Source organism: Heteronotia binoei, chromosome 2 (assembly GCF_032191835.1).
Source record: "Heteronotia binoei isolate CCM8104 ecotype False Entrance Well chromosome 2, APGP_CSIRO_Hbin_v1, whole genome shotgun sequence".
NCBI lineage: Eukaryota > Metazoa > Chordata > Lepidosauria > Squamata > Gekkonidae > Heteronotia > Heteronotia binoei.
Window position 1 is genome coordinate 141,223,174 of NC_083224.1, and position 26,887 is coordinate 141,250,060.

Here is a 26,887-nt window from a genome sequence, read left to right on the forward strand (position 1 = left end):
TTCCTTTATGGCATTTTTGGTGATGTTTCAATGCCATTTTTTTTTTTGCATAATCAACATAAACATAACATTAAAACTGTAAATTTAACAGATAAATTTCAGCACAAGGAAACCACAAATTGTGCAAAAGTTGAATTTTATGGGTTCTGTTCACACAAGGGAGAAGCACAAAAGAAATAGGAACTTGCAAGTCAAAACAGCATGTTGTGAAATATGGCAACATCTCTTCTAAATGCTGACCAGACAAATTCCTGCTGTGCCTAAGCAACACTATTCTTTGCCTTCCAATCATATCTGTGGCCCAAAATGCAATGTTTCCCAATGGAATTAGCTCACTCATTAAAATGGAAGTCATCAAGCACTAAATAATTAAGTGACAAATAATAAAAACTGAATGTACATGTTCCCAGTTTCCAGTAATGTCTAGGGCTCCTATAATCTAAAAAATATGAACAATTGTCAGCAATGCTTTCTGGACATGTGAATGTCTTCCTTTTCTGCTTGATGAGACTCACAGCAACCACTTCCTTTGTTCACTATCTTTATTCCATATGTAAGAGTTGCTGAAGTTCTTTGTTACTCCCACTTCGCCAATGCTGGGCATCAGAATAAGAAGCCAGCAGAGTTTCAATTGGAAGCACAGTTTATAAAACCCTGTTCTTGCTTTGTCAGGAGTAGCAATGACAACAACTTCCTTTCTTCCTGCCCACACTGTGTCCTGGAGTGGACTACCACTGGTCTGGCTTAAAGGGACAGAGTTGTTAAAACATCACAGTGAGCAGTGATTTTATTCTGTTGGGAAAAGAGAGAATTTCAAAGCCAAACTGTTTTTCAAGAGATATTGGGTTAATAAAAAGTGTCAGACTTTCTTCTGTGCTTTAAGGCCACACAGCTTTCTTCACAAGTACAGCATGCTGTTTTGTTTGTTTGGTTAGTTTCGGGTTTTTAGCTGTAGTTATAGCTAAACTGTATTGCGCTACTAGATGACTAAAAACAAAACTGTACAGAACTCAGCATAGGAATTTCAGATCAGTTTGATGAGATCAGTCTCTCACTTCTCCTTTGTCCTCTGCTCACGGAGTCAAGATGACCGTAAGATCTTTACAGAGCACCTGGAGTATGCTGTTGCTCCTTAGTCCCATCCTCCCCTTGTGGGCAACTGAAATTTCCTGCAGAAATGAAGATGGCAAGCCAGTTGACTGGTAGGTAGAACAGACCAGTATTTGGAAGCGGGGGGGGGGGGGGATCAAAACAAAAGCAGAAGTTGTACTAGAAATGACATGATGCCATTTGAACACTCAACCCTTAGAAGAATTAGTGAATTAATCTCAGAGGCTGCTAAGGGCAGCCTTTGAACTACATCTAGAAAATGAAATGTAGGTTACTTAAATCTAATTAATGCTGTATGTAATTTAGGCACATCATTGTACTATGACTAATTGCAAAGTAGTCCTTGATTCACAGAGGGTTTGTTTCTTTTGATCAAGAGAACAATAATTATGCATTATAATTCTAAGCCTCAGGGAAGCTGGTGCATTGAAAACAGCACGTAGTTCACACTATGTCTCACAGAAGTTGCCTTTTCACCTTCTGCGAAGCTGAAAAAGCTGGTAGCCATTTCCTGAAATTTCTGTTTCAATCTAGATTTTCAAAAATATCTACAGTGTGATCATTTTAAGAGTGGAGTACATCATTCACTTGATAGGATTAGCCTAGTGAGAGAAACTAGGCTATCTACATGAGCTGATTTCTTTTGCTGCTAAGCAATGATAGGCAAACTCCTGTGAGTTGCATGCCCATTAGGATAATGTTGTCCGTTGCTAAAGGACATTTTCTGGCCTTGTCAAAGTCTGTGTACCTGCCAGTCTTGTTAGGGCAATTTTTTCCCCACGGTGTGAAGTGGTTTAACAAAGTACTTCCATCTCAGGCTTGTTTAAGACTTTCTGACATGGAAAAATACCATCAGGAAGTGATTCTTCTCTCTGTTACAAAGCAGGTCTTATTGCATGTGGTGGCATTTAAAACACACACACACACACACATTTATTTACTTTGGAACAGTGGCATAGTAAGATCACCTTGTGGTATGCTAAGCACATAGAAGCTACAGCAGCAGGAAAAGAAGTGGAGTTTAAGCTCAAAAAGAGAAAAGAGATCAATCAGTAAAGGGATCCCTTTAGTTGTATTCTGTAGCTGATTGTAATTTAACATTTGCTACCCAGAGGAACATATATGAAAAAAGTCAGAATGCATAAATCACATACATTTTTAATCCTAATATAATTTTCATGTGGTCCCCCCGCGTTTCTTGGGGGGGGGGGGGAATGCCAGAGCACAACCTATTGGTATTTTAAGCACATATAATAATACATTGATATAAAATGAGGTTAGAGAATATTGATACAAAATGGAATTTTAGATTATTCTAATAACCCTCTTCAGGATTTATTAGTGATTCCATATGCTAATAGCATCTCTGCCCAAATGACTTTCACGCCAAAGCTTGAGAAATGGTCCCCTTTGTCACAGTGCTGGAAATTAAACTTTTAATATCTCAAATTAAATCTGGGAAGGCACCAGGCACTGGCCTGATACCCGCAGAACTATTTAAAGCAAATCCTGATGGGCAGAGATTCTGGCACCAATATTTACACAAATTAATGAGACAGGGATTATGCCCTCCTCTTGGAGACATGCAATAATAGTACCCATCTATTAAAAAAACGTGATCCAACAGACCAAGCGATGGGCAAATTATATACCTCCATGCTCTATGAGAAGTTACTTCCCTGGATTGAGGATGAAGCCATGCTGGGCAGAAAGCGAGCAGGATTTTGCAGAGGAACAAGTGCAGTTGATCATTGTCACACTTTCCAGTTCATTGTTGACAAGTATACTAGCTCAAAAGATGGACTGCTAGCTGCTGCCTTCATGAGCTTTTGACTTGGTTCCTAGGCAATGACTATGAGACAAAAAGAATGATCCATCTATTGACAAGTGTCTCCTATTTTTGATAGGTCACGACCTTGTGACCATCCTACAGCCCGAGTGAGATGTAGTTCATCTGGTGAACTGACCAGGGCTATCCTATTTCCAGAGATGGATTTCTTTCACCTTGCTTTGCTCATGTCAAAATACCCTGTCTCCTATATGTGGATGATACTGCTCTCCTGTCAAGACCTGTGGTCAGCCTTCACAAGCTCATAGCTTGCCTTGTGGAGTACTACTCCAATGAGGGTTTAGATATTAATGTTACCAAGTCAAAGGTTCTTCTCTTCAGTAAAAAATGAAAGATAAAGAAATACAAATGAGCAGTAGCAGATCAACCTACGGAGCAAGTGGGCCATTTCAAATATTAGGAATTGTTTTTCAAACAAATCTTTCTTGGAAGGCGCACCTGAACTGTAAGAGCTGTCTTGAATTCTGAGATGGCCAATGCCTTCTCAAGAGTTTACTATTACTCTGGGGGCCAATATGTTCCTGCAACAGTTAAAGTATTTAGAGTCATCAGGCAGATACTATATGCTGCCAGGATTTGGATTAAAGCAGTAACTGACAACATTGATAAATCACTACTAAGATTCCTAAACAATATCTTAGGAGTTCCTCAGTGTGCATCTGGGATAGCTCTGAGAGCCAAAGTTGGGAAGATGTCCTTTGAAGCAAAGACTTGGAGAAAAGCATTTAATCTGAAATTTAGGATATTAAATTCAAATCCAGAATCAAGCTTCCTTGGGCAAATTAAGCTGGACCACCACATAAGTGACTGGGGTAGACTACTGAATCACAAATTGTCATGCCTGGGTATTACCCAGGATGCAGTGGAAACAATGAGTAGACAAGAAGTAAGCCAGCTCACTAGAAGACATCTTAGGGGTTATGAAAGCACACTAATCAGAGCCCACAGACTGTGTTCATCCTTCTCAGTTGGCATTCTCTTTCCAACAAAAATGTCAAATTATCTATCTGAGTTTTTTGTAGAAGGAACTCCTTTGCATATTAAGTCACACACCCCTGATGTAGCCAATCCTCCAAGAACTTACAGGGCTCTTAGTACAGAAGAAGAAGACTGCAGATTTATGCCCCGCCCTTCTCTCTGAATCTCCTATATCTCCCCCCCCCCACAACAGACACCCTGTGAGGTGGATGGGACTGAGAGGGCTCTCACAGCAGCTGCCCTTTCAAGGACAGCTCTGTGAGAGCTATGGCTGACTCAAGGCCATTCCAGCAGCTGCAAGTGGAGGAGTGGGAATCAAATCTGATTCTCCCAGATAAGAGTCCGCACACTTAACCACTATACCAAACTGGCTCACCAAACAGGGTCTACTGTAAGCTCTTGGAGGATTGGCTACATCTGGGGTGTGTGGCCTAATATGTAAAGGAGTTCCTGCTACAAAAAAAGCCCTGAAGTTAACTATTCCAAGGTACAGAAGGGCTTTTATGCTAGTGCACCTGAATGCCCAACCTTCAGTAGTGACACTCTGAATTCCATATTCAGATAGACTGCAATTGTGGTAGCAACAAAATTGACTCTGTAGACCACATCTTCTTTCATTGTCCTAAATTCTCAGTACTGAGCTAAAGTGATCTCCCCATTGTTTCATCAGAACTCTCTTTCTCCAAAAGCAAAATCATCCTGGGGACTTAGAAACAAAGATAAACAAACTACTCAGTGTGTGGCAATTTTTTTGGCAGCTGTTGTTAAGTTACATGATAACTAACTTTCAGGTTTTCCTCCCATGGAATGAGGGTTTGCTGTTTATGACTTGGGTTGTAAAAACAGTAAGAAGTAAAGTAAAAGTAAAGTAACCAACCCTCTTCAGTTAATTCTAGTCCATTGAACTGAAAAAATAATGTTTGTTGTGAAGGAATGGACTTGCAAGCCCTGTTCCTTTGGTTCCTGGGATGGCAGAAACACCCACAGCCATCACAAGTCAGTGACGCTGCCCTTTTCCCTCACTCTCCCCCCTTCCCTCAGGGAGAAAAGAACTAAAACCAGACTGGGTACTAACTAACTGCTACCACCAGCAAATCAGAGAATATCACCCACTGGGCAGATTTGCTCATCCAGCACTCTATATCTGAGTTGCCATTTAGAGGCTTCACCTAGTTGCCACATTTCCTGCATCTCTCATACAGCTAGCAGGGGACAATCAACAGCACATTCACCATTTTGAGTTATTCTATTATATTAGTTTTCAGATCTGGGCCTTCTCCTCAGTGTTCTTCACCACATGAGCAAGGTGGCAAGCATCTATGTAAACACATAGGCTGTGATCAGACTGGCAGGCATCGCAAATATCTCCATTCCAAATGGGAACAGGAAATCATTGTCAGACATTGCACCCCGATTTGCTATTGTATAACACAGGGGTAGTAGTGGACATTGTTGCTGCAGACTGTGGAGGAGTTAGAAAAAACTGCCTGGAACCAGCTGGCGGGTTCACAGAGCCAATCTGTTTTGCTTACATTCCCCTGAGTTCAGACATCCAGAAATGTGTGAGGAATGTGTGGGGAGATATTAGCATTAGATTTCACCTACTGTCTATTTACCCCATCTTCAATTCATCTTCCAAAGGGATGCTCATAACTGGGGACTGGCTAGCACATGTGGCTGTGCGAACCAGCCACTTAAATTCATTTAGGTAAGGCAACTCTGTCATGCCAAACTGCCTGTCTGATCACAGGCTGAGTCTGGCATGGTTTGTGCACAGTTACAGAGCACAGCAAGATAATGAATTCCCTTCTCTCCCATGTCCTAGGTATTATAATCTTCCCTTGGAGAGTCTTCTCCATCAGAGGGACATTCTGATCTTCCTTCCTCAAGAGGAAGGAAAATTGTCTAGCCATTTGGCTGTTTCCCCTGTACCTTGAGGTGTGACATTCTATAGGAAGATGTGAGATGATAAGACTATTGTCCTACTTTGGTCAAATCAATTAGCATTTGTAAACAGTAAAACATTCTGTGATTAGGGCTGATCCCCCAACCCCCTTCTTTCTGCCAGGAGCGAATTTGCAGCCAGGCTCCAACTCATGAGCAGAGTACAGTCCTAATGGGTTGAATCCCAGGTGAATGGCATTTCATCACAAAGAACAAATAACTAGGATTTTACAGGCATTAAGATGGATTATTTTTGATGCTTACAAAAATATGGATCATTTAAAAAAGCCATAATACAACAATCACTTCTGTGACGACAATTTCAATTTCTGTTTGACTAGAAAATCAGCCTATTGTCCTGTATATGAAGTGAAAGTCTTTGTTCACATAGGTATAGTAATTATCTGTTTACAGAATAAGTAGGTGAATCTACTGCACCCAAAAGGCTCCACAACAAGAGGGAACATCTGTTCTCCAATTCAATGTGAAATATGTACAAAGTTTCTTCTGCCTCAGGTGTTAAATGTGCTCTTCATACTATACAATGATAGTAGGGAGCAGAGAGGCTATTTAAATTCAGTCTCCAACATGCACTCGACTCCACTGACTAAGAGCCCAGTATTACAGAGCAATATTTGGTGGCAACTTGTTGCATTGGTACAGAGCCAACAGCTTTCAACAATATGTCACTGAACCAACTGAAACATTAGGTGTTTGAGGGAACAAAATGTTTTCTTTGAACACTGAAGATAATCTGAGTAGGCTCTTCCCCATCCGTAAAACCATTTCCAAGTCAGTTAGCTGTTTTAACCCACAAAGAGACTGGGTTCCAAATATGGATTAAAAAGAGCAGAAGTGAAACTGGCCCATTAAAAACAAAAGTGTTGTGCAAACACTATTTTTTCTGAAGCAGATGCATCACCTTGAGCAAGAAGACTTATGCCTTATTCACAAAGTTACAGTGAATGCACCCACAACCCATGCTCAGTGTGCACTTGTTTTTTCTTTAGAGGTGCACTGAGTAATTCTAATGCTACATTCAATGCATGTACTTGATTCAGACTTCACATTTATCCAGGTACTGGTCTCCAATTTCATTTGTAAAGTGAACACTTGTTGGCTTTTTCTTACAAACAGATGTATGCATGTACATCCTGTATCCTTCCTTGTAACTTGTGAACAGCTTTAGTAGAAGAGTTAAAGAAGTTTCAGCAGGTGTATATCGTAACTGTAATAATTACAAAGCACCTGTGCTTAAATTACTGTCATAAATGAGGCATTGTTTAGATCTGATAGGAGAATGTGTGTTTCTGCAAAGCTCATGAAATTACAGGACAAATTTACATGAACTCATTCTTCTACAGAGGTAATGGGAACTTCAAATCTACAAGATATTTAATGAAAACAGAAACTGTCTGTCCCTGTAGGACAGTTTCTGTATTCATATACTTCAGCCTTAAGAAAATAGAGTTTTCCACACACATGTAATTTCTGGTGGTTTCTTCATTTCTTAATTGCAATTGCTAATTCAGTGTCATGGCAATGAGACTTCCACATTAGGGGTTTTCTCTGCCTCAGTCCCTCATGGCTGCCATTTCCTCTCTCACAGTGTACGGCTTTTTAAAAAAAACTGGGTACTGCCAGTTGCTAGTGTTATAACATTCTAATGATCCCAGTTTTCATTTACCTAGAAAGGGGAGGGGAGGTCTCTAAATCTTCTCATTTGAGGAATTATAAGGGGAAAGGTGCATCCTGTAGAATTCCCCTGACAATTCTGAAATGAAATGTACTACAGACTGATATTTTTTACATGGAAGTTGGGAACTAGGACATTGTTGCAATAGATTATTAGAATGTTATTAACCTATAGCAAGAACTATTGTTTTAACCTTCTAGTGTAAGGTGGCAGAAAATTGCAGCCATGGGAGATAGGGTTACGAAACCCATGCTGAGAAATTCCTGGAGATTTTTTTTTGGGGGGGGGGAGCCTGGGGAAGGTAAGGTTTGAGGAAGGGAGGTACCTCAGTGGGGTATAATACCATAGCATCCATTCTCCAGAGAAGCCATTTTTTCCCAAGTGAATTTATCTCTGTAATCTATTGGCAGCCCCATGTCATTGATGTAAGATTAGGAAATATCACAGATTCCTGTCCATATGACAGCCTTCCTAGCTTTGCCCCCCTGCAAAAACAGTGCCCATTAAAAACACAAAACAAAAACAACCCCTAGAATTACTAGGAATGCCAGCACTGGAAAAGTTAGGGTGCCATCATGTTGCAGTCCATTTATGGTGATTCTATAGATCACAAGGCAAGAGACATTCAGAGCTGATCTGTCATTGCCTGCCTGTGTAATGATCTTGGACTTCCTTGGTGGTCTCCCATCCAAATATTAATCCCTGTTTAGCTGCCAAGATCTGGCAAGACTGGGCTAGCCTGGTCATCCACGTCAGGGCAGAAAGATTAATACAGTATAAGAAATGAGAAACATTCATAGTGCAAAGAAAAGTGACCATTCAAAATATCCATAGCCAGTAACTTGAATTATATCTACATTAACATTAAGAATTTGTAAATACTGTTCCTCACAAGAAAAAAGGCATGCTTTCATTCTTGAAAGCAGAATGGACATCCATACTTAATATTTTTGTTGTAATCTAGAGACTTTTCCTTCAACAAATTGTCCTTTTGTTGGCAGTGATCAACTATGATTCCCAGGGGTCATTTTGTAGAAAAATAGGTGGTGAAGTTCATCCAGGGATTGTTATGCAGCTGCACATACTATTCAATGGACAAGGAGGTGGAACTCTCAGAAAGGTACAGGAGCTGTGCTTCTGCGAGCTCCCACTGAATCCGAGGCCTGATGATTCCTTACTCCAGCCAAATGCTTACACACAAGCATCACCACTGCATTACTGATTTTCTCAACCTGACTTCCCAACACACTTGCTCTTCAAAGAGCCAACATTTACAATACAAAGAGAACAACTAGAGCTGTGGAAGAGTGATCAGAGTGGCTGTATGGAAGGAACCAAAGGGTGGGTGGAAGGAACCAAAGAGCAAGGAGAGAAAGAATCTGTCCATCTTGGAACACTACTGTTTACGCAGTGACTGTCCTGTGACTGAGAACAGAAAGGGCCTTTATTGGAAGTATGCCCTGCCCAGCCAATGAAAAGGTGAGCCTGCAGCCAGTGACCCCTAGAAAGAACAGGGGACTTGGATATCTGCCAGCTGACTGGCTGAGGTTATGGCTACATTCTCTGGGGCAGAGCCCCATAGCAGTTAGAGGGAAACTTAGTTCTCACAGCTTTGTTAAAATTTGTGATGATAAAGCTGATATAAATTACAGATTGACCAATCATCAAATTGTATTTTTTCCTTCAACACAATATATCAACTTTTAAAAACTATTTTAAACAGCTTTATGAGAAAGTCTCTGAGATGTTTCTTGGACCAGTATAAAATCATTTCACACTCTAGCTTCTTTTGTACACAAGTCTAATAAAAAAGTTATACATTTTTTCACAAAGATAAGAAGTATCTCAGCCATATCAGACACCTCACATAGTCAAGCTATTTTTCAGATTTTAGTTTTTGAATTTTCTATTTGTACAATTAATCTTTGTTCCTAGTGATAATTGATCTAATTGCTAAATTCCTTTTTATTCATTCTGCTTCACCATTCCATATTTTATCACTATCAATTGGGGATGGTTGTTTTTTTCAGAGCAGCCAACTTATTTTCTAACAATTTCGTTACATCTTCAGTTCACTAACATACTATCTCAGTCTTTACTGTGCTGTGATGTGCCATTTTCAGATAAAAATATTTCTTTGAATTCTTCTAGTATAGTGGCAGTTGTAAAATTCTTACTCTTGTCAATAACTTCTAGTTATAACAGATGACTGATGGTAACTTCTTCTAGTATAGCGGCAGTTGTAAAATTCTTACTCTTGTCAATAACTTTTGAGTCAGGTCTACAATCAGAGTATGTATTTCAACTGAAAAATAAGTCGAGATTTTAGCATGCTTCTTCTGCACCCAGTTGGTAAATTCAAGTTATTACCATGGAACAAAATAACCAAATACAATTCATAATACAATCAATCATTATCTAAAAGATCACCTCTTTGCTACCAACTTGCTTGTTCCCCACTTAAGGTAACCAACCTGACATCAACCAGAGCCCATTACTATTTAACTGTAGCTCCTATCTGGTGGAACAAGCTCCCTAAAGCAGTCAAGGAAATCTAACCTTTAGACATCTTCAGGAGGTACAAGACCATTTTATTCACCAAGGCATTGAATGGGGTATAACAAGGGGAGAGGTATAAAGATGAGAAGAGTTTTATTCTATTGGTTTTAAATTGTAATGTTTTGACAATGGCACATATGCTGCCTTGAGCCACAAGGAAAGGCAGGATATACATATTTTAATTAAACGAATAAGTCTTTCATCAATTTGTGAATGACAGTTCCACCCAAAATATAAAAGATGAGATTCAGAACTGTAGCTGTGTTAATCTTTGTAACTAAAACAACAAAGAGTTTTGTTGTACTATAACATCTTAAAGACCAAGAAACTGATTGTGATATAAGCAAGAACCAACTTCATTAGATGTATGAAGTATTACATTAATAGGCAGAAATTCATACAGTGTAGGTAAAAGAAAGGGGGCAAAGAAGGATCAGGAGGCCCAGATTCTCAGGACACAGGTACACTACATTGCCAAATACAAATATGAAAACTGTATCTTCATTGGACCTTGGTTTTACCTGCACTTCACAACATAATGCAACACACCTGTATCCTGGGAAACTGGGCTATCTGACCTCTCCTCATAGTATAGATATATATCTGTCTCCCTGGCTATTGAATCATGCATCTGACCAAATGAGTGATGGTTCACAAAAGCTTATGCCATAATAAATGTATTAATCTTGAAGTGTTAATTGTTGTTTTTATAAAAAGTTCTGTTACCCACAGATTTATATCATGCTAAATTAATAGGATTTAATGCACCTCCTGAGTGTCAATTAAATGACCTCAATTAAATGAAACAGGGTTACAGCTTCAATTCCCACTGTAAAGCTTAGCAATTCTAGTAGGGCATTCAGGGTAACATACTTTCTCCAGCACCTTCCAAGTAAAGTTGGCTATCACTGTCTGTGTCTGTATGCTATACTTATTGGTACATGCAGAACTGTACAAAATCAACCCCTGCCAACAGCTGACAATCTGAAATTAGAGAAAAGAAAATTCCAGTGTGGGAGCCATGTTAATCTACTGCAAATAAAACAATGAAGAGTCTTGTGGCACCTCTATTTCTTGTGGCTTAAGTTTTTGTGAGCCCAGCCTACTGTTTTAAATGCACTTGAAGAAGCAGGCTTTCACTCACAAAAGCTGATGCCACAATAAATGTGTTAGTCTTTAAGATGTCATAAGATTCTTTGTTGTTTTGACAAAAGAAGGATAGCATGAAATAAAGGGAAGGATAGGAAAGGAACATTTACAAGATCCCTGGGAGCCATTCCTGCATTCTGTGCAGATGACTGATGGTTACTGGGGCTAGATGACTGCAAATAAGAATCTACTTTGTGCTCCATGACATACGCCCCAACCCATTTTCAGCACTTTTTCAGGGAGCACATGAAATTATTTCTGGAAAGGAGAAGCTGTGCTCTCACTACTCTGGCAATTGGCCTAATGCTCCGTTTCATCTGAATGCACTGCAAACTGCCACAGAACAATGGGGCAAAACAGGAAGCACCAGCCTGGTTTCACACCGAAATGCAGATCTGAGTGTTAATGCATCCAAGTGTGTATCCTATTCCAGTGGCAGAACACATTGTTGGAAGGAGCACTGGTAAAAAGCGACTGAAGGAAGACTGACATCAACGGAAGAATTCCAGTGAAAAGAAGGAAACTGAATAGAAAGACATGAAAGAGAGAGACTCAGGAAAGCTGGCTGAAGGCACTCCCCTCAGAGACCAGTGACTTCCCTGCACCATCATGTGATAACGATGCCTACCGCAATGGGTGGTGTAAGCAAAAATACCCTCATTGTGTGCAGTGATATAAGCACAGAAGGACTGCACACTTTCATCTTAGGGGGATGATATTCCTGAGTTCTGTGTGCAGGCCCCCTAACTGGTAATCTATGCTTGCTAGGCTATATGCTGCCCAAAACTGGGTAACCAGGGCTAACTCAATCATGTCAGATCTTGAAAGCTAAGCAGGATTGGTCATGGTTAGTATTTGGATGGGAGACCTCCTAGGAATACTAGGGTCGTGATGCAGAGACAAACAATGGCAAACCCCACCTCTGAATGTCCCTTGCCTTGAAAACCCTACGAGGTTGCTATAAGTCAGCTGTGCCTTGATGACACAGAGAGAGAGAGAGAGAGAGAGAGAGAGAGAGAGAGAGAGATGTTATATACTTGTGCTCCTTCTGTCAATTTGCTTGTGCATTGTTTATGGGAGGGGATAAAAACTAGATAAAGTGTCATATCAACACTTTGTTGCTGTTGCTGCAAGTTGATCTGTGCTTTCGAGGCATTGTTGGTGAATACCACTATGGTTGGTAGATGACAATTCCAGGATGTTGTAGTTATGTTGTCTCCAGTACTATTGTTGTGCTTTTGATTATCTCAGCATCTGGAACAAATATGACTAGGCATGGCTCCAGCCTTAGGCTGGAGGAAGTTGTTCCAGTTTAAGGAGCCTCCCTCCAACTTAAGTGGCTCTCCCACTGGAGGAAGTCTCCTGAGGCTGAAGGAAGGCTTCAGACTTTGCTCAGTGGAGTGGTGGGATCTGTGCTCAAAGCAGAGATTATTCAAACTTTTTTTAAAAAAGTGAATTCCTCTAAAAGGGTAAATACTACAAACACATATGCTGTCCAATATATTACACAAGGCATTGTTCATTATAATTCTTTCCTCTGTCTTGAAGATGCAAATGGAGTAGATATATATGTTGCTTTACACTAGAAACACCCTCATCAAAAAAACAAATCCATTAAAATCACTGTCTTATCTTCCTTCTAATTCATAACAGAAAATTGCCACTGATGCATGTTATGTAGGTTGGTGCGGTGCCTCTTGAACACGTACACTGGTACATCTACACTATGTTCCAAATGCACATTTAAAAAAACCCTTTCAAATTGGATACATCATAAATTGCTTACAATTTGTTGTTAAAGTACCCATTTTGTATGTTAGATATCTTCTCTTTATCTCTTCATATTATTTGCAAATATATAGCTTGATGCTGGTTTCTGATTTTTTTAACAGGTACATTATTTATAAATTACCAAAGTATATGAGACATGAACCTGCTGGGACTGGGCTAGAGTACATGTTTATGGATTCTCTCACTCAAACATGGGAACAAAGTAAATATTTGATCAACCTGACAGAAAGTGCTCTGGGACAAACATTACAGCAGATCTACCAAGTTTATGAGTCCAAGGCAAGTGATTGTGAATATAAAATGAAGAAAGCTTGGGAAAGTTCATAACATTCAGAATTAAATTTTTGTAACAAAACATTTATGAGAAATGTTTATAATATGATACATGCTATTCATTTTCAGCCTGGATGGGTAAATAACATGACAAGAAAATTAGCATATTCTCATTGATACACAATATGGGGAATCATTTCCTTGGTATAGGTGAATTGATTTATTTGTTTTTGTCTGTCTGTCTGTCTTTTTCTCTCATGCCCTCTGACTGCCTTCCTGAATTCAGAGAATCAGTTCCAGAGATAGATCTACCATATAAAAAAGACTATGGTCAAACTATTGCCATATAATTGAGCCCAAGAGAGGGTGGAGATAGCTGTCTGAAGAATGTAGCTGCTGAGGATGGACACAGATTGGTTCACAAGCCAAAATTGGCACAAACTTGGGCTGGTTCCGAGCATCCAAACCAAATAGCTGAACTTTTGAACAGTTCAGCTCTTTGAAGCCATTTAAACAGCTGAACAGTGTGGAGTCTGCAGCTGAGCTATTAGGCTGAAATGGCTGCCCAACAGCTAATGGGCACACCTGTCCCGCTGTTAGGTTGAAATGGCTACCTAACAACTGATGGATGCACCCACCTAGCCGTTGGGTAGAAATCGCTACAAGCCATTAAACCCATCAGTTTTGCTTTCCCCCACTTTGAAGTGGGGGGAGCGAAATTGTCCTTCTTGGACCCGAACTACAGTCAAGAGAAAAGGGAAACCAAACTTACTGGACCAGCTCAGTTTGGGTTGGGGGTCTTTTGGCTCAGTTTGGTTTGGGGTTCAGTTCAGGGGCCACCCCAATTTTTAAAGTCCATGCCCTTCCCTAGTAGCTAATATGTTGGAGTATACCAGGAGATGTGGTTCGATAAGTATGTGGACCGTAGGCTGTGAAGGGCTTTAGAGGTAATTACCAGCACTTTCAATAGGGCTTGAAAGCAAGTAGGTAAGCAGTGCAGTTGCAGAGGCACTTAAGTTATATATTCCAAGTTGCTGCCCTAGACAGAGATTTTGCTACCTCTGAGACTGAAAATCCTGAGACATCTTCAAAAAAAGCCCTATGTACAGCATGTGTTACTAGTGTATTACACTAGTCCACTATGGAGGTTATAAATTGTTACATATACCTCTGGGAGGCATTCTTTTTTTAAAGGGTGCTTTTAGAGTTGAAGGTTCTTTTCAGCCAAATAGATTTGAGGTCTGGGTTTGGTGACAGTTGCAGATTTGAGTAAACTTATAAAGAAGCTAGTTTTGAAGCTGAACCTTCCAGGTGTTTTGTTAATTACTGCAAAAGAAAAATTCATAACAGCTAAATGTCTGTTCCTTGTCCTTGTCCGTAATTAACAACATACCAGGAAAGGCCGACTTCACAGCCAGTTTTCCCATCAGCTATTCCCAAATCTGCAAGTAACACTAAGCCCTGACCCTCAGGCCCAGGCCTTGAATTCAACAGGAGCTTACAGAAGCACAGCTCCTGAACCTTTCTGAAGGTTCCCCCTCTTCCTCCCCACCTACCTACCCACCTTGTCCATTGAATAATAGGTGCAGCTGCATAACAATCCATGGATGAGCTCCACCACCTATTTTTCTACAAAAACAGCCCCTGTTCAGACCTTATTGGCCAATAGTTCTAGAACAAAATCCACCTTCAAAACTATCTTGTTTTTTTAAAAAAAACTATCTTGTCTTTTAACTTTCTTCTGGGAGGGAAAAATTGGGGAAATGCTGTCTATCTTATTTAATATTAAGATGTATCTGGATTTTCTAGCCTAGTAACTTTCTAAGAGAGCCAACTGCTGGCAATAATGTAGAACTGTTCTAGACATCTTTTAATCATTGACACCATTCATTATTATGCAAATAGAATTGTTGGACAGACAGCCACCATACAATTGGGGTTTTTGCAAACCGTCTTCATAACCATATACAGTGATGTTATCCAAAGTAACATTATGAATCTAATCATAATATAAGAAACCAGTGCCACTGTCTAGCCAAGAGCTAATCCTTTATTTATTATATTATTTGGGAAGAGTGTGCTATCAAGTCACTTCCAGCTTTTGGTGACCTGTGAATTAATGACCTACAAAACATCCTGTCATTATCTAAAGATTCAAACCTTTTTTCATGTTTTGCAAACTGAAGGCTGTTGCTTCCTTTCTTGAGTCAAAAAATAAACAAGGGAGAAGAGTTTTTACAGCACTCATCTCCAAAACAAAGAACAGGGCAAGTTCCCAGAACTTCACACTAAACTGAGAAAAGAACCCTTGATCTATAAGGAGAATTCATCTCACTTCCATCAAGCTGCACTCTTAACTTTTCTAGAATACAAAAGAGAAAAAAAAGAAAGAAAAAGTTCTCAGTGGATTATTTCATTAGCAAACATCTCAACACATAAGGATAAACGATAGGGGCCCTCCTCATCTACCATTCTAAAAAAGGGCAAAAATAATCAAGGTACATACACAGTTTCTTTATATTCCCTTTCATATGCCTTCTTATATGTGTGTGCATACCTGTATATGTTTGTATATAAGTAATTCTAACTACAATAGTTCAAATTCTAATTAAACAGCTTAACTTTTTAGGCTTATCTTAGCATGTATTTAAATTTTAAGAGATTTTGCAAGCTGTTAGAGTCATTAAAAACCGTCATTTTTAACAATAATTTTTTAACTTCACTATGGCTTTGAGATTTGCAAAAAATCACAGCAAGCCAAAACAAGCTACCCATTCAATTTAAAAAATAAAATATTAAGTAGTCCTGCTTTTGATCTGAAGAATCCCTTAAAAAAAGTTTCAAAATTGAATCCCAAAATATTATCCCCATTAAAAAATGATCTTATAGTCTCTCCCTTTTAACTCATATAAAAATGTAAATCCCCTAATTAAAAAATCAGAATATCCATTCCAAGATATTACGTCAGATCCATAGTATCTACCCACTGCATAGTAAAAGATTATAATTTCTTCTTCTTAAAATTTTTCCAAGATCTAATCATTGTTGGACTTGTCATGAGACTATAGATTGCATCAACTGGTTTTTCCCCTTCATTGCTAAACATTTTTACAAAAAGCTTTGGAGCCGGGTTGAAGTTACTCCCCCTTCCTTTGTCTCAGTGAACTGTAGGATTTTTTTTCTCTTGCATAAGTACATTTTCTGCATCCATTTTAAGATCAGGCAACACCGTCTCAAGCCGTTGCCTTTCCACTTTTCCCCGCTTCTGAAGCAGATTTTGTGCTTCTTGATAACACTGGTCTTGCATGTGTTCCATATTTTCACATTTTTCCAGGAGTTTTTCCATTTGCTCCTTAACCAATTCTGCTAAAAGACTAATTCCTTGCCTTATGGAGAGAATAAAATCTCTTGAATTATTAATCTCTGCTTGGTGAATCATTTTCCTTGCAGTTATAATCAGTACGATAGTAGAAATCAGAAAGTATTTTCAAAGTGCCAGGCTAAAAATCCAGAAATCCAATTCTTCTCATATAAAGTCACCTTCCATTTTTGATCAAGCTTTAGTATTTTGGTTGTCCAATTATCGCTTATTTAATTTTCAACCAGATCTGTCCAATTCCTTTTACTTGAAATAAAGACAGTTGTTATAAGCTTGTTCTTTTAATTTTAGAAGCCTTTCTTGTGTGTGGGGGGGGGGGTCTTTTAGCCTCCTCCCCCTTTTTTGAACAGTCAAATTTGGTTTATAATAAGACTTTAGCTGATAGGTTGCATTCCCAAATAAACTTACTTGCAAGGTATAGTTCGGTAGTTGAAGTAGAAAGATTATTAGAAAGAAATATTTTGTTACCAGTGGACACAGCTAGTGCCATGCAAAATGGCGATTGTCGCAGTGAGGCTTCAGGATAGACAAGGAACCAGGCTTCACCCACTGACGAAATCCGTGGGAATGTCGCATCCCATACTGTCAGGGCTCCCACTCCAGGGATCCCTTTGGATATCTGAATGTCCAGACATCCCTTGATCTGCTCAATTTGGGGAGTTCGCAAGAGCTGCAAATTCCCCGCCTGCTGAGCCAATGCCAGAACAGGACAAGCTCTCCTTCTATTTATTTTTTTTTTTTTTTAAGAAATTAGCTCTGTTATTTTAGAAATTTGAATTGCTTTAATAGTTCAGGCAGGCTTCAAAGTTTCTGAATTTATCAAAATGACATGACTTTGTTTTAATCAGCACCTATAGATGATTGGCAGGCTCGGGTGATTTTCTTTCATCAATAGGTTTGCACTGTAGAATATAAGCTTAGCAAACAGAGCTTTTATTTCCAAAAAAGATTACAGTTATGCAAATAAAATTAACATCATTAGTCATTTCTATTAACATGCCATATAGAAGAAATATTGCATATTCTCTCTATATTCTATATTCATCTATCTTTCTCTTCTTTTATCTTTTTATAATCTAGAGATGAAAAATACTAAGAATTCAAAAGGAAAAAAACTTATCTGAGTCTTAGCCCCTCAGGGAAATCAAACAAAATTGGCAATTCTGACACAAAAGATCATAGTCCATATCACAAAAAAACCCAAAGATGATAATGTGAAGAATCCATTTGAGATGTCATAAAGGAATAATATCTATTTTCCTCTCAAACTTGGCTAATCAAACATGTTTGATGGTTGAGGACTTATTTCACTGCTCAAAATAACAAATGCAAACAGCATGGTTTGCTCCAAACCTACAAACCTGGGAATTTCTTTTGCATACTGTTCATACTGTATGTTGTTCATACTGTGACTGTTGTTAGCCACCCTGAGCCCATTTGGGGAGGGAGGGATACAAGTGCAATAAATAAAAATAAATAAGTGTGTCTTGATGAATGTGATTTCCAGCTATCCCACTAGGCATTCTTTGCAAGAGCTCCAGCAAGCACCATAGATTTAGTGGCCCATCAGAAATTTGCCAGTGGTCCATTGGTTGACCTCTATGTTTTGCCAAGTACTGCTCTAAGACATGAAGGCATTTCACATAGAGTGATGAACAATTCTGTTGGGTCTTATTATTAACTTGAGTTGTAGCATTTCGCTGTGGCAATGCATTATAGCAGAACAGAGAGGGCAAGAGAACCTTCAGGAAAGCTTGTCCACCATTGCTGATTTTCTCATTGAGAAGTTCCTGATAAGCTTCTGAAGAACCTCATGGTTCTCAGAATGTGGATTGGAAACCAATCTGTTTTTCATGTTAGATGAACTAGAAGCTAAGCAGAGTTACACCCTTCTAAATCCACTGACTTCAATAGGGTTTCAGTCTGCTTGGGACTGCACTGTAAAACAAAACATAAAAAGTGGAACTTTCTTTTAATTTGTTTAATTTGTTGGCAATATCCAACATATCCAAATAATTGTTTTCTGTTGCCCCAGAAGGAAGGATCAGAACCAATAGGTTGAAATTAAATCAGAAATGTTTCCAGCCCAATATTAGGAAGAGCTTCCTGACAGAGCGGTTCCTCAGTGGAACAGGCTTCCTCAGGAGGTGGTGGGCTCTCCTTCCTTGGAGGTTTTCAAACAAAAGCTAGATGGCCATCTGACAGGAATGCTGATCCTGTGAACTTAGGGGGAAGTATTTGTAAATTTCCTGCATTGTGAAGATGGTTGGACTAGATGATCCTGGGGGGTCCCTTCCAACTCTGTGATTCTATGATTACCAATACAACACTGTAGAATATTGAGTGTGCTTAAAAGCTTTTGGTGGCACTAAGTAAAAATGTAGCAAGGGGCTATTTTGGCTTTAAACTAGTGATAGAATGAAGAGGTTACATAATTACATAATGAAGAGATAGTTGAGGGGGATGTAGTTTTCTTTTAAACTCAACACACTATTTTAAAATATTTGTTGTTAGAAAAACAGCACTGCATATGTGATGTATAATGATGGTCCACCAGGAAAAATGAATTACAGCTGGAAACATGGACATACTAAAGGTAATTTGCTTTGAATAACTTCATTTCCTCTATAGATGAGCCCCTCTTCTATGTATCCAAGTCTCTTTTAAAGCTGTTAATAAACTAGACACCAAAGAATGTTCAGTGTGATTTATTGAACACTTAACATCTACTCACATAAACTGGAATATGGTTTGCTTATAATTCAACTTGCTATGAAACATTGCCCAATGTTTATTGAACTAATTCATAAACTTCTTTAGGATTTGAGTCCACGTGCCTGCCTAAAACTACATGAATACTTTATGTACATTATTATATACAGGAAGGTATTAACAGGAAAAACTGATAAAATTACCTAATGCCTCTAAAAAATCCAACAGAACAAAGTAATTTACTCAACACCCTGAATGGAATGCGAGAATTTAAGTAAATGCTTTGGTTATAGACTTCACTCACACATTTTTAATATTACACTATCATGTACTTAAAAGCTTTTGGTGGCATTAAGTCAAAATGTAGCAAGGGGCTACCTGTGCAGCTGGTAGCTGCACTTTCAGATGTCACTGAGCCCATATTTCACCACTGTGGCAGAGGAGAATGGGGGCTCAGGCTATCCCACACAAGAAGTGGCTATAATCCCACCAAAGATGAAGGCAGGAGGTTCACAGAGAGGCTGAGAACCATGGACCATCCAGGGGATCAGGGCTGGCTAGCGGCTGAGGCTGCAGGACAGAATGGGTTGGCTGTCTCAGCTGAGCTTGGCAGGGAAGGGGTGCTACTTGGTATGTGTGGGTGCTGGGCTCAGCAGGTGGAGACTGGAATGAAGGGCAGCCCCCAGTTCTGAGGCAGTCCCTTGAGGCTGTGGTAGTGGAAACTGGAGCGGCTGAGACTGGAGGACAGCAAGAATGCAAACCTGGCCAGAGGAAGTGATGGAACTCTCCCTGTAAGATTGGACTAAAGTCATGCTGACAAAGTGTGAGTTGAATTACCGAAGTTGGGGAAGTACCAGCAAGGAGGGCCAGCTTGGTGTGGGCTCCTCACTGCAAGTAGCCTGGACCACCCAGCCGGCCAGACTCACTCAACCATATTTTAAAATCACTTGATATTCATTTCATAGGCACAGTTGGAAGAGTCTTCCATAGAGAAGGAATGCATGAGGTCATACTGGACTAGTAATAGGAGTGTGATAAGAAGAATGGTTATAAACTGTTTTCATGTAATCTAGATCTAAAATTGAGAGACCTGTGGCTTTGGTGTTCTTTAAAAATCCCATAATATCTTTCCAGACATCAGCAATGACCACAGAGGTCATTTTCAAAACAGACATGTACATGAACTCCATTATGGTTGTCAATGGGTTTCTCTGTTGCACATCAGAACTTTGGCAGTCCATAAGAAGCAGGTTGAGTGACTCATTTGTAATTTTCCTTGTGTCCATTTGTGGACAAAACTTTGCTTGCGAAGCCTCAGAAATTAGGAAAACTGAAGTTGTATGCTTTGCTTCAATGTAGACTTCATGACTTGCATAGGGCAAAAATAATTTAACTTCTTTGTATCTTCATTTTCTGCCTAATGATCATTGTAAGCTACCAACATAATAAAGATTAATTCATAATTTGAAAGGCTGAGAAATAAATCCATGGATGATGCTTACCAAAGAAAAACATTATAAATTGTGTGCTAGGTTAACAAATTATTGGCATTAAGAAATGTATGAAACAATGTTATCCCCTGGGTATGATTGTACTCCCCTTTAATTTTGCATTGAACCATTTCTCACTCTTCTTTTTACATTCTGTTCTTCTATATACAACAGGGTTTTTGCTTTTGGACAAATCTCAAGGTTTCTGGGTAATTCACAGTATTCCTGAGTTTCCTCCATTTCCTCAGAAGGGTTATCGATATCCCCTCACTGGACAGAGATATGGACAGATAGCAATTTGCTTAACATTCCAATATGATCAGTTTGCAAAAATAGGTAATGATGTGCTACCCTGGGAAAGTTTTTTTATGCACAAATCTACCTTGCTGGACTGTGTTTTATTTACTATCACTTATTTGACTAGTGTTTGGTTTCACCTGATCAAACAGCTGAAATCACAGTTAGTAGCATGAAGTTCCTGGAAATGGGCACCTAGGGCCACTTTTTGACCCCTCACAATCTGAAACTAATCTGATTTTGCACACTATTTTCAGATGCATGACAAATGGCAAGTGGCAAGCCACTGCACAAACAGGTTACACTTAAATCATGATATTCAAGATCATGTGTGCCTTGTAAGTAACTGGAATGTAACTGTAAATTAACCTCTCTTAATGGCCATTGGAATACACTTTAAAAACATGTGCACACAAATAGTAGGACAGTGACTGAGAGGAGTTTTAAATGGTCTTTATGGTGCATAGAAATTTGCAATACTTAGGCTTGCCAATCCCCAGGTTCCAGCAGGAGTTCTTTTGCTTTCCCAGGCTCCTTCCCACCCCCAGTCAGCTGGCTGGTGGGGGGAAGCCCCGCCCCCAAAGCCACTATGTGACTTTCCCCCTCCTGAGGCTTCAGTCTCCGATTGGAAAGGCTTCCTCTTGGGATGGGGTGTCTGTGTTACTTGGAATAAGTTGGCTGCAACTTGTGAGAAGAGAGGCCAATCCAGAGTCACCAGAAACCAGGGGGGTGGGGGGGACGTCTGCTGAACACTTCATTATTCCCTATGTGGAGATCGATTCTCATAGGGTATAATGGGGAATTGATCTGGCGGTTTCAGGGGTTCTGGGAGAGCTGCTTTTTGAGGTAGAGGCACCAAATTTTCAGTATAGTATCTAGTGCCTCTCTCCAATGTACCCCCCAAGTTTCAAAATTATTGGACCAGGGGGTCCAATTCTATGAGCCCCAAAAGAAGGTGCCCTATCCTTCATTATTTCCTATGGAAGGAAGACATTTAAAAAGGTGTGCTGTCCCTTTAAATGTGATGGCCAGAACTCCCTTGGAGTTCAATTATGCTTGTCACACCCTTGTTCCTGACTCCACCCCAATGTCTCCTGGCTCCACCCCCAAAGTCCCCAGATATTTCTTTAATTGGACTTGGCAACCCTAGCAATACTTACCTTGGCCTAAAAATATGATGTTGGCTTTGGAAATATTGATGCTGCTGCATAAGTATTTCAAGCATTTTTCTTTCAGCCTTGGCAGTGGTGCTGGGATAATGCCACATTTTGCTGATGAGCTCTAATGTGGATGTTGAGCTTCTCATTTATAAGAAATTATTCAAGTATGTCTTTGGCCACTTTATATAATATGGAAGCTGCCCACAATTACTTTACTATAACCCTGTTACCAAATGTGCCAGCCCAGTACCATAGAGACTCTCCAAAACAGTGCCAGCAGCCATAAAAAAATCCCTCCACAATATAGGGCAACAGCATGAGCTTTAAAGATTTTACAACCTTCACAAATCTTTCCTGGTTTTTTTCAACATAGCCTTGGCTAACCTCTTTTTCATTTTGTTCAGACAAACAACTATTATGCTACAATCCTAACGTCTACAACTGCTCCATTCCAAAGATCTTTCACCCAGAACTGTTGAATCTTCAAATGCTGTGTGCAGGATTAAAGCTGCCTCCAGTCCCTCAGAAGCAATGCCTCACAAAACTCCATTCTGCCCAAGGAGAAAGTCTCCTGAACTTTGCTAAAACACACAACTATAATGAGGGTAAGACTGAGAAGGGATAACATCAGTGGGAAAACAGAAAGGCATTTTTTAGGGGGACTGAAGGCAGGAAAAGTTATGCACCAAAGTAGGAAAGCAGCACATTTAGATATTCCTAATAAAGCCAAGACTCTAATCCAGTAAAGGTGGAAGCATTAGAATTGATTTCAATGGAACTGGAGTACTCCCCAAAACAGGCCACAGAAAAGATGTTCAGCTCCTCAGAGATTACTTTTTTTCAGAATAGCTGTATATTTTAATAACAAAAAGTGAATCTAGTGGGAAAGATTTTTCTTTATTAGTTGAAGGTTCTGTTAGCCTAAGTGTTCCCTACAGGTTTTGGGAGGATAGAAGGAGAAGACTGCAGATTTATACCCCACCTTTCTCTCTGAATCAGAGACTCAGAGCAGCTTACAATCTCCTATATCTTCTCCCCCCACAACAGACACCCTGTGAGGTGGGTGGGGCTGAGAGGACTCTCACAGCAGCTGCCCTTTCAAGGACAACCTCTGCCAGAGCTATGACTAACCCAAGGCCATTCCAGCAGCTGCAAGTGGAGGAGTGGGGAATCAAACCCGGTTATCCCAGATAAAAGTCCACGCACTTAACCACTACACCAAACTGGCTCTCTAGGGAGAAGCATGTCATATGAACAATTTCAGAATTTATTCACTTTCTCCTCTTCCCAAAGTGTACATGTATGTATACAATAAATTTTAACAGGGAGGCAGAATGTTTGTGTAAAACCCCTGTAGGATGGAAGATCCCAAGAGCTAAATTAGCATAGTGTGTACTCATGCAACTCATAAACATACCCTGCTATGGTCCGGCCTCAGTTTGCTCGCCATGGGGCTCCCACTATGAGCTGGAATTTCTTGGCTGTATTTTAGATTAGAAATTTATCTTCACTTGGCACTTATGCATTATGTGAAGTTTTTTTTAAGGTGAAATTATGACATCAAAATAAAATATTTTTGTAAAAAGTTGCAATATCCTGCCTAGAAAAATAATGTTTACATGTCAACAATAATGCTGAAAGGTTGTTTGTCTGTACCAAAATATGCTGGAGAAGCACAATGTGTGTGGGGAGGGGAGGGGGGGACAGAACTGGAAGAGGCATGGATATTATTACCTTCAGGCATCCTTCTTGAATATGAATCACTTCCTGTTGTGTTGTGTTTCTTTTGTGCCATGAATACTACACTATACAGCAAAGGCAGCCAAATTCCAAAGTTTGGGAGCTGGACCACCATCCCTAGCCAAAATATCTAATGGCCAAGAGCCTCTCCAACTGCACTGTCATGGCCAGACTTAGATTACGGAGGCAGGGAGAAGTGCTATGGCTTCCCTTCCCAAACAACTTCTGTGGGTGGCAGTGTCTTGTAGCCATCCTCCCCACTAGTATCAGCTTGGCTGCTCTTAGACATGGGTTTGATGAAGCAAAGAATGATTTCTGGGGGAAGGGAAGCCTTTCTAAGGCTGGTTGGAAAAGAAATGATGGCACTTTGCAGTGAAACTGTCAGAAACTGAAGTGATGTTCTTTCACACTTGCATCACTTCTCCTGCTTCCCAAGCCTTGAAGAAAAGCCAAGAAGTGATACAGTGATGTTGCAGGAACTGGACCAAATTGTGACACAGGCACCAGCTGGCCATCTCTTAGTCTTAATACATTGTTTCAGGGGTCGTTTTGAAGAAAAACAGGTGGTGGAGCTCATCCAGGGATCGTTATGCAGCTGCACCTGCTATTCAATGGACAAGGTGGGGAGGAGGAGGGGGAACTGTCAGAAAGGTTCAGGAGCTGTGCTTCTGTGAGCTCCTGCTGAATTCAAGGCCTGCATTGTTTGAAAACAAGTAGCTAACTACACAGTGATAGTCCAGTTACTTCAAACAAAACAACTATTTGCCAAACCCCATCAATTTTTGATATAGTCAGAATTTTAAAAGCAAAAATTTGAGAAGAAATAATGAAAGGGTACTCCTCAAAACTGAAAACAAAGTAAGTTTCACTAGCCAAGCCAATAACCATTTCTCACTTTTTCTATTTGCCAGATATTTACTTAACCTGGATGGCTCCCAAACTGCAAACAGATTTGTTAGTAGAATCCTGGCGGCGTAAGGGACATGAATTCTTCTCAAACTGCTCTCTTCCTTATCATGTCTATAATGCAAATCTAATCCAGACACCATGGAATTCTTCCTTCTTTTCGTATTATGATCATTCCAAGTGGTGTGTCTCTCGGAGATATGAAGACCAGTGGACATGCATTGGAGACCTAAATTATGCACCTCAGCAGGCTAAAAGAAGTGGTGGCTTCATTTGCACTCAGAATCAATACATTTACAAAGCATTCAGGCAACTGGTTTACCGTTATTATGGTTGCCGTGTCTCATGAGTTTGTACATGGATCACGGCCATGGACCTGTGAGTTATTCCTAATAAGCTCAGTTTGCTTATTTTTTTAAAGATCTTTCTAGTCATCATTGTGCTGAGAAATCATTCCAGATAGTGAATAAAATGCCAATGATTCTTGAGCATGACATCCAGTTGGCAAGAGGAAACAGGATGGCTCTGTTTCTATCTACCTCTGCTGCCCTCTCACATGGCACCTCTCTTTTTTTAATCCTACACAGTCTGCTATTTGCTAAGGATTTGTATTACATACAGCCCCGATATCAAAATTAAAAGTTATGTAATTAATACTAAAACTGACAGTTATGTAAATTGAGGCAGACACATGTGATTTATTTTGATTTAATTTATTCTGAGTACAAGGGTTAGTGCATAATGTGGGGTTCCTTGGTGTATAACTTGAGGGTTTGAGAGGTTTTTTGCTTTGATTATTCACTGCTTGAAGTGACTGCAGATGAAGGTTTTGTTTTTTAACCTGTGATCTTAAGTACATCTACCAGTTACATATAAACAGTGTTGAGATGCTCCTTTTCAATGTACCTATACCTGAAAAACTGTAGGAAAAAGGTCACTGAAAAAGATGCTACTCTTTTCACTTCAGTTGGAAAGCTCCTTCTCATGTGATTTCTTATAAAAGAGGGTCCTACTGAACATTCTTATTTAAAAGGGAACAAGATGAAAAAAATATACATGCTTTCTTCATAGACACTTGGATCTTTTGTACTTGGGATACATACTCCAGCGCAAAAAGCCAGGTAAGAACCAATCCTTTAATAGATGAAGGCCCATTATGCATGCACATCTTACTGCAGATTTTCAGAGCAGTAAGCCTTTAATTGTGACTTCGGACTCTGTGCCTGCCTTATGCACCATTTTTCCCTCCCCCCCTCCCCAGTGTATTTATTGTGCAGCTACAATTTTAAAAACCCAGTTTTCTAAATTGGGGTGGAAATTGTTATATTTGAAGGTGGTATCCAAAGTTATATATATACATACATATCTACATACATATCCATATATAAGTGTGTGTGTGTGTTCCCTCTAAGCTGCAGAGCTTTGTGAGCAAAAATTTTACTTTGTGAACTACTGGCATTAAAGTTGTGAGCTACTGCATAAATTAGTGTACTCTGGGGTCATGCTTTCTGAGCTAAGACAAAAAATGTTTGAGCTAGGGGCTAAAAATCTGTGAGCTAGCTCACACTAACTCAGCTTAGAGGGAACCCTGATATATATTGCTATTGCAGCTGCTCAGTAAAGTCCAGCAAGCACTTTCCATTTTAATCCTCTTGATTCAGGTTTCACACATGTATTTTAGCCTTACTTTGTTGAATGAAAGGGAACAGAAAGAAACACAGACAAAGGCAGGAGGAGGAACCTCATGTTGAAACTGGCCAGATTTTTTTTTTAATTGACAAGCAGCTGTGAAACCCCATGTCTCATGTTGCCAAGTACTAGGGGATTCTCTACTGTGCTATTGGCCACTGTGAA

The 26,887-nt window shown here is 39.7% G+C and overlaps 2 protein-coding genes across 2 annotated transcripts in view; one reads left to right on the plus strand and one right to left on the minus strand.

Moving 5' to 3' along the window:
- Positions 1-26,887, minus strand: part of LOC132567659 (uricase-like) — a 63,985-nt gene that overhangs the window by 26,473 nt on the left and 10,625 nt on the right. The window lies entirely within an intron of this gene.
- On the plus strand, positions 1,057-25,695 carry DNASE2B (deoxyribonuclease 2 beta). Its single transcript, XM_060233339.1, has 6 exons — positions 1,057-1,202; positions 13,178-13,355; positions 19,243-19,324; positions 21,105-21,266; positions 22,792-22,992; positions 25,039-25,695. The coding sequence occupies exons 1-6, from the start codon at positions 1,087-1,089 to the stop codon at positions 25,380-25,382; spliced, it is 1,083 nt and encodes a 360-aa protein (XP_060089322.1). The 5' UTR covers positions 1,057-1,086; the 3' UTR covers positions 25,383-25,695.